The sequence below is a fragment of the Callithrix jacchus genome, chromosome 9 (assembly GCF_049354715.1).
Source record: "Callithrix jacchus isolate 240 chromosome 9, calJac240_pri, whole genome shotgun sequence".
In the NCBI taxonomy this organism is placed as follows: domain Eukaryota; kingdom Metazoa; phylum Chordata; class Mammalia; order Primates; family Cebidae; genus Callithrix; species Callithrix jacchus.
Genome location: NC_133510.1, coordinates 83,390,545 through 83,403,062, shown reverse-complemented (window position 1 = coordinate 83,403,062; position 12,518 = coordinate 83,390,545). Strand labels below are relative to the sequence as shown.

Here is a 12,518-nt window from a genome sequence, read left to right as displayed (position 1 = left end):
TATAGTATAGTCTTGACCCCCTATTAATGTGGTCTATTTCTCCATTTAAAGAGGTGTTTTTTATCTTTCAATTCCATATTTTCTCCTGCCAGTGGATAACTCATACAAAATGTTGTCACAAATGAAATCTGTTGTACTTTTTCCAGCTTCTCAAGTAAATGCTTAATATGTTTATATTTGAGGATATATATTTTAGGCCTCTAAGCTTCCCTTTATGTACTACTTTAGCAGAATCTCCCAAAATATTATAAAAGGTGCTTTGATGTCATTCAGTTCTGTTATGTAATTTTCACTGAGATTCTTCATATTACTCTGTGTGATATTTAGATATGTATTAATTTAGTTTCAAATATAGGAGCTTAAAATTATTTTTATTATAAATGTTTTACTCAATTGTCTTGTAGTCAGATAAATGGCTATGTACGATACTGAGTCTGAAATTATTTTCAACTTTCTTTGTGACACAGGAAGCAGTCCTTCTTTGCAACTGATCCATGAGAACTTCAAAAGAATATGTGTCTTTTTTTAGGGTATAGAAATCTCTCTCTCTAGAGAATATTTGTTCAAATATGTAGATTTTCTAATTCATTATTTTCATATCATTAATTTATCTTCTGGATCTACAACTTATATTATTTTAGAAGTATGTTTAATTTGTAATAAATACATTTAATTTCTTTGGTATAGTTCAGTATTTTGAGGCTATATTAATCATCTATTCAATCATTTATTTTTACCTAAAACTATAACTCTTTTTTTTTAGCAAGAGATATATGGGTTTGAAATGAAAATGTAGAAAAATAAACACAATTTTATTTCATTTAAATTTCAAAGTGTTTAAAAAATTATTTTTACTTAAGAACAACTTTATTTGAATATTATAAAGATGAAATTTTAGAAAAATGTGGTTTATATAATAAGGAATAAGATTAGAAATGCCTCAAAATCATAATCATGTTTACTTTCTTTTCTGTTTTTAAGGTTAAAAGAAAAATGTTGAATGTGAAATTCCACTAACTACTAAGGAATAATTCCCTCTATCACCATTAGGCTAATTTGAAGCTAATCATTATGATAATAATTCTGTTTTCTATATATATCTCAAGAGGCTGTGTGAATCAATAGGTCATAGTTTTGGCATATTTGAATTCTTACAGAAAAAAAATCATAACTACTACCATTATTGATACAGGAGTTAGAAATTATTTAGGCAGATAGGGAGGATAAAGGAATCATTGGCGAGGCCTCCCTTTTAATAAAAAGCAGCCCCCAAATTATTTCTTTTCCAACAAAAGCAGCCTGAAAAATCATGCTGCAGACATAGATTAGCAGGCTGGAAACTTACACGGGTGAATTTCAGCATTTGTTCCAATAGGTGAAGGCTACCTGGGGGCGAGGTATGTTCAACAGGGAGGCTCCATCTTCCCTTCTCTTTGTCACCACATGTACAGTAAAAAAAGCAGGCAACATGATGCCAGCCAGATAGAGAAACATCTGCATAATAAAAGATTAGAGTAGGGGTGGCCAGATTTTTATGTATTATGCAAACGGCAGACCTAGTCCAACCAATCTTTTGTGCCTTATGTAAATCAAACACCACCTCCTCAAGCTGATATATAAAACCTCCTGCACTTCACCATGGAATGGCGACCCATTTTCTCTGGGACCCGTCTCTGCAGCAACAGAGATTTTCTCTCTTTCGCCTATCAAACTTCTGCTCTTAACCTCACCCTGCTGTGTCAGCGTCCTTGATTTCCTTGGTGTGAGACAACAGACCTTGCGTATTAGTTCAGACAAATGACGCCACTTCATTATCATGTATATTACAATCCAAACCCCATTGAGTGTTTACTCTGAACTAAGACTGCTCTACAAACATGTGAGGTACCTATTATAATTACCTCCATATTAGGAATGAGGAAATTGAGGTACAAACCGGTTATTGCTTTTTGCCTCAAATCACAAAATTAGTAAATACAGATGGGATATCCATCCAATCTGGCTACATACTTACACAAATTTAATTATATCAGATGAATTAATAGGAGAAGGAAAAAGAATGAATATTAGAACAACAAATTAATCTGAAAGTTCACCCACGTAGGCTGTTTTCACATGTCCAAATTCCCTACAGTCCATACAGTCCATGTATATATTGAAATGTTTTGAAATGGAAGTCAGAACAAAACAGGATTAAAAAACTGTCTTCCTGAGGCTTCTTTATTCCCAGGCTTCTGCATGCTGCTTTTCAACATAAAATAAGGATGGATACATACCTTGAAAGGAACATGAACTTCAGCCAGATAGCCCTGGATTTGAATTCCATACTACCAATTACTCTATGTGAGAATTTGGGCACCTTCCTCATCCCCCCATGCTTCCATTTCCTACTCTTTTAGTGGAGCTAATCTCACAGATGAGGTTTAAATGAGATAAAATGCCAGCTCATGTAATGATTCCAGCACAGTGCCAGTACTCCTTAAATATTCAAATATTGAATTACAGAATATTTTTTAAATTTTTCTTTCTTTTATATCTTCTAGCTTTCTTTTTTTCCTGTTTCTTCTATGCTTTTCTTATTCTTTCACTTTCTTTTGCTTATTAGTAGGGTAAAGGAGTTGATAGGATTTGATTATATATACATATACACATATTGTATGTGTGTGTGTGTGTGTGTGTGTGTGTGTGTGTGTATGTAAATGCTATGGAGCTTTTTTGACTTTGACAACTTCTCTTTTTTTAGCTTTATTTTCATTATTCTATAAATTTCAATGTTCTTTTTCTTTCATTTCTAATATCTTAATTTTTTTGCTTCTTTTACATTTCTTCTTTAATATTATTGTCTACATCAAGATTATTTTTACTCTTAAATTCATTCTAAGAGCTTACTTATCTCTAAAATTGTCTGTGGTTTCTGTTACTTATTTTCATATGATTAGCAGAAAATCTCTGACTGGCTAGTAGGGAATTGGGACATATGATGATTATAACCTTTCTTTATCATGAGCATTTTACACTATTCAAAGCATGTCATTTGCTTACGGAGAGACTGACACAACGTTATGGAAAGAGTACTTTCCAGGAGCCATAGAAACTCAGTTTTAATTTCAGCTTCAACTTTTACTAATAAATGTGGTTTCAGGCACAGCAATTAAGCTTTCATTATCTTTCCTGTAATACAGGACCCTGCCGATCTTAAAGGATTTTGTAAGGATTAATAGGGATGATGGATGTAAAAGTACTCTAAAAAGTTTATAATTTACTAAAATGACTTCCCAACCTAGCAATACCTTTAGTACCATTAAAATAATTTAAGATTGTGACTTTAGGAATATAATCTTGTTAACAGATTAAACCTTCTATTAAATGAGTTTTATTTTCAGAGGACAATATTGCGGATACTGATTTAGAATGCCCAGATGAATCTTCTGAAATGAAAATTTTCTTGACTTGTTTTCCAAATTATATTTTATATTATTCATGTACATGTTTATATATTAATTTTAATCAAAAAATCATTGAAAAAGCACTTGATTTTTTACTTAGTAAATATCAGTAGTTTTACTTACCTGAAGTCAATATGGCTGCCATAATTTTCTCTTCAGTCTGTGCATGTGAAACAGACATACAAATATGACACTAATACCAACAAAGTACAATGCAATCTTAAAATGGGATGCATTATCTTTTTAAACATTACACATTGACTAGTCTTGGTAAAAGATTATCCTAACGTTGTAATGTTCACTGTACTTTTCAAAACATTTTCTTATACGCAATCTATTCTGTTCCTCAGAACATCTCCATGAGCTGTAGGTCTACCAGTCCTGATTCTACATGGAAACTCTATCCATATTTATAAAGTCATTTACCATGAAATATTGCTTATCCTAAGAAGACAAGCTATTTTGCCAACATTCTGCTTTATAAACTTTAAAAAAAATTCACTTTTAAATATAATTCAGTTGAGAATTTCAAATCATTGTGTCCCAAGTTTCTCATAAAAGTTCACTGAATTTCCTAAAGCTTGGCTAATGAAAATGGACATGTTTATCAGAATAATGGCATGGACTTATAGAATACTTTGCTGAACTTAAATTTCATTTTAAAATCTAGTGTTTGGTTCAATATGTGGAATGAATCACCATCTCCTTTATTAAGAGGTCAATGTTTAATTAGTTTTTCTGCAAAAGACTTATTATATATTTCACCTATAAACTGAAAGAAAAAAAAATGAAGCATTTTAAAGTAGAATAAAAGTAGAGGTGATACCTACAGCTGCTCTTGTCTCTGGCAAACCATTCTGAGAGGCTCCAGTTTCATTTGGTTCATATGAAACACATGTTGCTCATTTATTGTACATGTGCTTCAATGTGTTTTGACAAATCTGATCAAAAAATGTTACAGATGTTCTTCATTATTTTAATTAGTACTTAGTAGCCACCTATAGAACCTGGCTATAAATTGCTTCTTTCACAACATCATTAAAAGAAAGTTTAGCTATCATTCATATCTGGGTTTCAGTTTAATTTTAGTTAGTGTCTTGATATTGCTAGCTATGCATATTTTATAAATGGTTACAATTCTTTTTATATTGAAGTTAAATCTTTTTTAAAACATGTTTTAAGTAATTTCAGGTAGATTTAAAATTGTTCTGATCCTGACTAATGTTTTTTAGAGATTCATACATTATTCAACATATATCCTGAGATTAGGCGGCAATATTATAACTCAAGTACTTGCTAGAAATGACTCTCAGGACTATTCTATTTTTAGTGAAGCAGAATCTGCATTTTTAACACAATCCCCAGATATTCTGTATAAACATTAAAGTTTGATAAGCATGGTTAGAGAGACTTAGTATTCAAATTGTGTTTTATATACACACATATGTATGTGTACATGGGTCAAACTCTATCTTCTACACATCTGATTTATACAGATATAATAGAAAGTGGGCTGGCCTGTAGATTGAATTATGTTTAAAATCACTTGATACATTAAAAAGTAACCTCAACAATACTTCCCACAGGCTATGTTATCTGTCTTTCACGATACAGAACCCCATACTGGCTTGCCATACATTTTCAATGACTGACATAAAAGAAACTAAAGAATGTATAACCCCAACGTGAATCTTTTAGAGTTATCATCATTTTTTATTGCTTTCAGGTACTTTCTATAAACTTATTGGCTGGAACAGTAGTGGATTGTATTTATTTATACTTCCTTGCCATGAAAAAAAGGGAAGCCAATTTTACACTTTTCCAGAGGCTGTGAAACTAAGGGTTTTAATTTCTTGAATAGTAAATCTCACATTAAAATTACTTACCATCTATGGATATCTTAAGAAATAATTATATCTTAATTATATATATTATATTACATAAATTATGTCATTATATTTTACTTACATGTAAATATTTTATATATTTGAGAATTAATATAATTATTATGTCAATATGAGATACAAAATCAAATATTTATATAGGAGGTTCTGAAATTATGCTGCTAGATAATTCATTAAAATTCAATTTTATTGGCCATCACATTTCTTATATGTATATTCAGCAGAAATAAGCATAAGATATAATTCTTACCATAGAGAGAATAATTAGCACTATTTTTATTACTGTTAATTGAAATCTATGACACAATAATTTCATATAATTCAAAACTTAGTACATGGTCACTATTTAATACGATGGAGACTGAAAGATTTTCTTTAAAGAAATCTCGAATTAGCTACACATGGTTAAGTTGTTTTCAGTTCCACCAGATATACTGCTCAATAATCAACCTTGGAAAATGAAATAAAGGCCATTTATCATAATCCATTTGGAAATCTCTGTTGGCACCACAGCAGCACATCATTGGTTTACAAGCTTGCAACACACTATGTGTTCTTATTACTCTTTTGATACATTTTTGCTGAAAAATATTCTTCAGAATTGTTCATATTAGGTTGAATATATATCTAATGGGTGAACACTCTGATACATTTGACTATATATTTTAATATACAATACAGAGGTAAAACTTGTGCCTGAAAGTTTACAAATGTGGGTCGGCTAAAATGGTACTTTGTAACTTCATGTGTGCCATTGCACTTTTAATTTTTCTTTTTAGTTTTCAAACTGAAGATCACAATGCAAATTAAATAGCCCTAAGTGTCCCTGAAGAGCTACTGTGTGTTGTATAAAGGCTAAGTAATCCCTGCAGTGTCAGGGGGTTACTGTTCAGCTGTTCAGGATCATGAGATGATATCTCAGCACTCATAAAACAGAGGATTCAAAACACAGGGTTGTACATGGAAGTACAGATCATTATGACAGTCCTGGAAATTATCCACAAGAAACGTCAACACCCTGGAAGCCAAAACAACACTACTGAATCAACATTTATAACTTTTGTTCAAAATTAAATCCAATACATAGGGAAAATTCACATTGAAACAAAGGACTTCAAAAACATATGGGATGTCTTTTCTTAAGCATTTAAAATGCATAATATTTATTCTGTACAAAACAAATAATCATTCTGAATTAGCTATTTTCTAGAACTAGTCTTAAAATGTTCAATCCATTTGGAAAGGCACAGTTAGGGAAGCATCGATATTTCTTTAAGTTTGCCCATTTTAATTCAGAAGAATGAGGGGGTAACTTTGGCCCCTGGAATTTGAAAATATCTTCCAATTGTATCCTTTGATCTGAATATTTACATAGTGGTTTCTTCCCATTCAAGCTCAACATCACCTATAACAGAAAATAACATGTTACAAGAGAGTATTGAAGTTAAAAGTTCAAAATTTAAATGTCCCATGATAAAAATACAATGCAGACAGAAAGGATATTATTAGCCCAATTTGGATAACAGAGAAGTAAAAAAAAAAATTTGATGTGTGCACTAATCCTGTTTCTTAAACATATTTAACATATGGTTATTTTGAAATTTATGTTCCTACTGTAGTTGGTACACTAGTAGGTTGGGTACATATTGTTTCTGTTTACCTTCCATGGCGTCCAAAGAGTCCATCTTCTGAAGTGCTGAATAGTTAACAAAACAGATGGGCTGATTACTTCCCTTATTTGATAAGAGATCCAGAATGCACTGGTGTAAAAAGATATACTGTGCCTGGATACCAAAGACAGAATGGTTAAACAAATAGATGGATGAAGAGTTTTATATAGGGAGTTATACCGTTAAAGCTAAAAGTAGTACTGAATTCATCAAATAAATAGCTAAGTTACAGATACAGAATTTATCATAGTATATATATGGTTTTCTACCATTTCATATATGAGGCTTTCTGAATTCCTGCGGTCTCTTGAAGCTTCAAGTTTTTTTCTAACACTTGTTACTAAACACCAAGTGTTAACATATTCTTTCTTACTGTGATTATAAGAAGTAGCAAATTGCATTACTTAAATTTGTTTATGAGTTTCCTTTTTCCTGTTAGACCTAATTGAGTAATTTCTCTTACAATTTTCTTGTTTGAATGACTGTTGGAATACAAATACTAAATTTACTTTTGAAATCTGTGAGTGAGCGTATCTATACACCATCAGTGCATTTAAAATATGTTTAACAAATCTGTTAGCCACCAGGATATATGGCCAACTTAAGGTCAAGTATTTGGTCCTGTTTTGTAAATATAAGGCAGCGGGTCATTGAAATGCCCAAACATCCAGGTGCTGGACAAGGAATCCTAACACTGCATCTGAATGTTTTGGTTAAATTCAGTACCATTTGGATCCTTCAAATTTTTTCAATGTAATTCAATAACCCGCTAGCATCTCTGAGTCTGGACCTTACCAAAAGTAGTTAAAGCTAAAAAAAAAAAAAAGTATCTTTTAAATCACCCTCATTTGTACATAACAGACATATCTAACTTTGAAGGAATATCACCAAATGTTTAAGACATATACTCAAATTGACAATGATTTAAATAGAACATTCTCAAAAGCGATCAGCTTCAGAGGTTATATTCATATCTATTGCTGGCTGCTATACCACCAAACCTTTTGGAACTCCTCTAATTGTCTTCAGAAATTGTTAGTCACGATTATGAGTATCTATTCCTTTGTGGATTACAAAATGTTTCCATGAACATCTCATTACTGGAACATCAGTTCTATGAGGGCAGAACTCTGTCATATTCACTGCTATATTCCGGTTGCCTATAACAGTGCATGGAACATAGTAGTTGCATCATAAATGTCTGTTGACTTAGCTTCATTTAATTCTCACAGCTAGGCAATCTTTACTGTTTAAGAGCAGATGTAATTTGGAGAAAATTCAAATGTCATTAGGTGTCAAGTTTTGTAAATGAGGTCAATGATAGAGTTTGTAGAATTCAGTTTTGGTAAGAAATGAAGTGTTGTTAGAAAGCAATAAAATTTCTATTGAAATTGCTAGAAAGTTACTTCTTAAGGTAATTCCAAAGGTGTGCTTTCAAGCATACATGACACAATGAATTATATTATTGGCAGAAATATGCTGACACAATATAATCTTTTTGGAAATCATTTAAATTTATGAGTTCTAGTATTTTATTTACTTATTTTTATAAACACATTGGAAGTTGAAGTCACATTTGGTATGTGAAACTTCTGACTGTCCTGATTTTATCTTCTCCACTGGAAAGAATGATAGGTATAAACTTTGCCAGCAGAGCAGGCTGAGCTTCGTGAGACAGTCCTACAGGTTCCAAGGTCCCTCTGCCATTTTGGGTTACTGCCAAGAAAGCAGTGTACTGTTGTGAAAAAAGTTTAATCCCAGTTTCTGCCCTAGATAGCCATATTACCTTTAGAATTAAACTCTTCTGATGCACAATTACCTCATCTGGTGGTGGAAGTGTGTGTCATAAATCCTGTGTTGCAAGATTTAAAGGATGTAACATATGTAAAATTCCCAGCAAAAAACTGGGCACCCAAAATATGTTAACTTTTTTTTCTCCCACTGTATGAGTTACTATCAGTAAATTTCTACTTATGCGAGGCACTAAGAGTATCTTAGGATATTATCTCACTACAGAGTGTTCTCTCAAAAAGGCCTTTCAAATTTCCTGGGGCTACAATGCATTGTTTTTTGTTGATGTTGTTTGTTGTTGTTATTGTTGTTTGAGACAGCCTTGCTCTGACACCCAGGCTGGAGTGCAGTGGTGCAATCTCGGCTCACTGCAAACTCTGTCTCTGGTTTCAAGCGATTCTCCTGTCTCACCCTTTGAAGTAGATAGGATTATGGGCACCTGCCACCACACCCAGCTGATTTTTGTATTTTTAGTAGAGAAGGGGTTTTGCTATGTTGGTCATGCTGGTCTCGAACTCCTGACCTCTGGTGATCTGCCCACTTCAGCCTCCCAAAGTGCTGGGATTACAGGCATGAGCCACCGCACTCAGCCCCCAGTGCATTATTTTTTGAGTGAAAGAAATCAAAACTTTCTCTTGGGTAAGGGCCATGCCCCTCAGTGCCTCTTAGTGGCAGTGTTTTGTTGAAGTTGCTGCTTTCCCCCAGCCTCCCATGGCTGCTGTAGCATGTGCTGTAAGACAGGAACATTCTTCATAGAAACTGCAATCACTCTGGACTGCAGGAAAAGAAAACAAGAAACTGCTCTTGTGCAAGGCAATGCTGGTGCTTAAGGACTAGAGGTGAGGTGTGATCATTTCTCTGTTTGTCATCATAGGGAAAAAAAACAGTAAAGAGCCTAACTTCTGGGAACTAAGACAAATAAAAGAGGGCTTCCGAGTACCTCTTTTCAGCAAGGAGAGAATCAGAAAAATCATATTGAACATTTACTGCCTGCTGGGCACCATGTTGGTGATTTACAAACTTTCTCTTGTTTAATGCTGACAACAAGTTTGTGAAAAGTGTAACAGGGCTATTTTGCAAAAGAGAAATAGCTCAGAGACGCTAATTAAACAAAGTCACAGAGCCAGCAATTAGCAGAGCTGTATTCTGAATTTAGCTCTGTGACTTCAAAAACCTTCTCTTTCTAATCACACCTCCCCTCACCCCCCACCACCTCAAGCTCCCATCCCAAGCGGTGACAACTAGCTATGGCTGGTTAAATAGTATAATGTATGAAGTTTATAACATATATTGACTACTAAATTGGGTAATTATTAATAGACATTCTTGAACACACTCATTACAGAATTTAGTTTTATGAAGTCATAGAACCTGGAAGTTTTTTCAACTTTTACTGTTTGAAGATTGACTCTAGATTCTAGAAGGAAACAATCAGTTCCATCCTGTATCCTACCCAAGAGAGCCAACCCTTAATTTCATTGAGAGCATCGATCACCAGTGTATATGTGTACAGCTAGGGACAGGGGAGGAAAATGTTATCTTTCTATTTATCTTTATTTTTAACTAAAAGTGAGAAGGAAATTAAATTTTAATAATGGTTAATCATTGGAGTGATATTAGAATCTTCTGAGACCCCTTGATAAAGACCAGCTACCTAATTTGTCAGCCCAACTTGGATTAGAGAGAATGCAAAATGGAAAGTTCCTGTCTCAAAATGTAACTTTAAGATTTTTCAAAATAGTGACAGCAAACATTAAACCAATTTCAGGGCCTTTTTAAATGTGAGGACCTGTGAAACCACCCATGTTGCATACCCATGAAGCTGGCCCTGGTCATGTGTAATATTCCATTTCTGAAGTATCCCAGGGCAAGAGTGACACTCAACTCATTTGTTAACTCAGTATATAAGGGAATGAATATGCATTATATTAACTAGTTTACCTAATTATCACATTTCTGAAGTATCCCAGGGAAAGAGCGACACTTAACTCATTTGTTAACTCAGTATATAAGGGAATGAATATGCATTAGATTAGCTAGTTTAGCTAATTATCCAAGTAACTGAGGAAGATTCCTACAAAGAGACTATGAATTAATGATAATATTTATCATGCAAGCCCAAATGAACGACAAAAAAACTGGCAAGGCTGACACCATCATGCTCCTAGAGTACTTTTGTAGTCATACTATGAGGTAAACATAACAACAATGTAATCAGACCTGACAAAAAGCTAGATCACTTTTTTAAAAAAGCATAAAAACTTAAAATGTGTACTTAAAACCACTATCAAAATAAAAGCATTTTGTCCTAAGTGTATATTTTCTTTTTTGAAAACACGTAATGATAATAAGAAGCCTGAGCAATGAGCAAGGTTTTGAAAATAGTGCTTTTTTGATATTTTTCTCATGTTTTTCAAATTATTTATGTTTATAATTTACATAACCAAACAATCTACATTTAAAGATAAATATATCTGTATTAGAGTTGAAGCTCAAACATCTTTCCTAAAAGGGAAGTTTGTCTAAAAAGTTTGGATATCTCTGGTCTAGAGCAGCATCTTTCAAGGAGGATTAATGTTCCATGACATGCTATTACAGATCTGGATCAAAAAGGATTGAAGAGCTCTACAATCATCAAAGTTTGAGAAAAGTTGCCCATAGGGATCCGTTTTTGTAATGGTCAGTGAATTTAGCATTAAGGCCATAAAAATTTATGTGTTTAAAAATCAGTCTCTTTTTCATACTTATTTTAGCAGAGACCTCATTTTCTCAAATCTTTAACTACTTTGATGCCATGTATGTTTTCTAGAATGTAACCTGGAAAATATTGTTAAAGCAGATCTGTGCATTTATTACAAGAAAATCTCTGTTTGTGTAGCATACAAATTCCAATCTAAAGCTACAGATAGGAATATCATGTATATTGTAGTTATACAGAATAGGGTTTGAATTTGGGCTCTGGAACTTATCAGTAATATCATCTTGGAATATCATTTAACTTCTTGGAACATGTGCTTCCCTGTTTGTAAAGCAGAGCCAGTAATATTTAGTCTGTTGATTGGTTTTACTGGCCCTGCCTTACAAATAAAGAATTAATCAGGATTAAATAAGATAATACATATGAAGGGTCTCATATATCACCTGGTACCCAGTAGACACTCAGTAGAGGTTTTTAGCCACATTACCATTATACTGTGCAATTTTTAAAATTAAAATTGTATATATTTTATAAATTTGTGTGTGTGAGCCAAAACAACAAACAAAAAATTCTCAGTTAATAGTTGATAGCATGCTACAATATTCATCATTAGTACTGGTATGCCATAGGGATAAATATAGAGAAGTAAAATCCATAGAACTTCATTACGATCAATATTTTAAACTGTTTTCCCGCTTACAACTTTTCAAAAGATAATGATATTGAAAAGATATTAACGAGTTCATTTTTTGAGATCCCAAAGCTGCTAAATGATAAAGATAAATCAATTTATAAGTTATTTCCTACATACCTATCAGTATAACGAGTTAAGATGAGACATCAGTAACAATGCTGCAGGGTGACAATGGCACATGGGCATTAATTCTCCTGTAATTTCTATCAGCTGCCCTCCCCAGGACTTCCCCACAAAGCTTATAACGCAGGAAAAGAGAGTTTCCACCATGCGAACACAGCTTCAAGCCCATGTCCATCCAGATGCTGCCACTAC

At 33.1% G+C, this 12,518-nt stretch overlaps 1 protein-coding gene and 1 long non-coding RNA gene across 2 annotated transcripts in view; one reads left to right on the top strand and one right to left on the bottom strand.

Moving 5' to 3' along the window:
* The window catches only part of LOC103795341 (uncharacterized), a 67,051-nt gene that overhangs the window by 24,753 nt on the left and 29,780 nt on the right, over positions 1-12,518 (top strand). The gene's annotated exons all lie outside the window — the stretch shown is intronic.
* Positions 6,483-12,518, bottom strand: part of PTPRQ (protein tyrosine phosphatase receptor type Q) — a 233,478-nt gene continuing 227,442 nt past the window's right edge. The window contains exons 47-48 of the mRNA XM_035257125.3: positions 7,011-7,134; positions 6,483-6,755 (exon numbers count right to left, since the gene is read on the bottom strand). Of these exons, the coding sequence (XP_035113016.3) occupies positions 6,718-6,755; positions 7,011-7,134 (162 nt within the window). The 3' untranslated portion in view covers positions 6,483-6,717. The remainder of the gene's footprint in view (positions 6,756-7,010; positions 7,135-12,518) is intronic.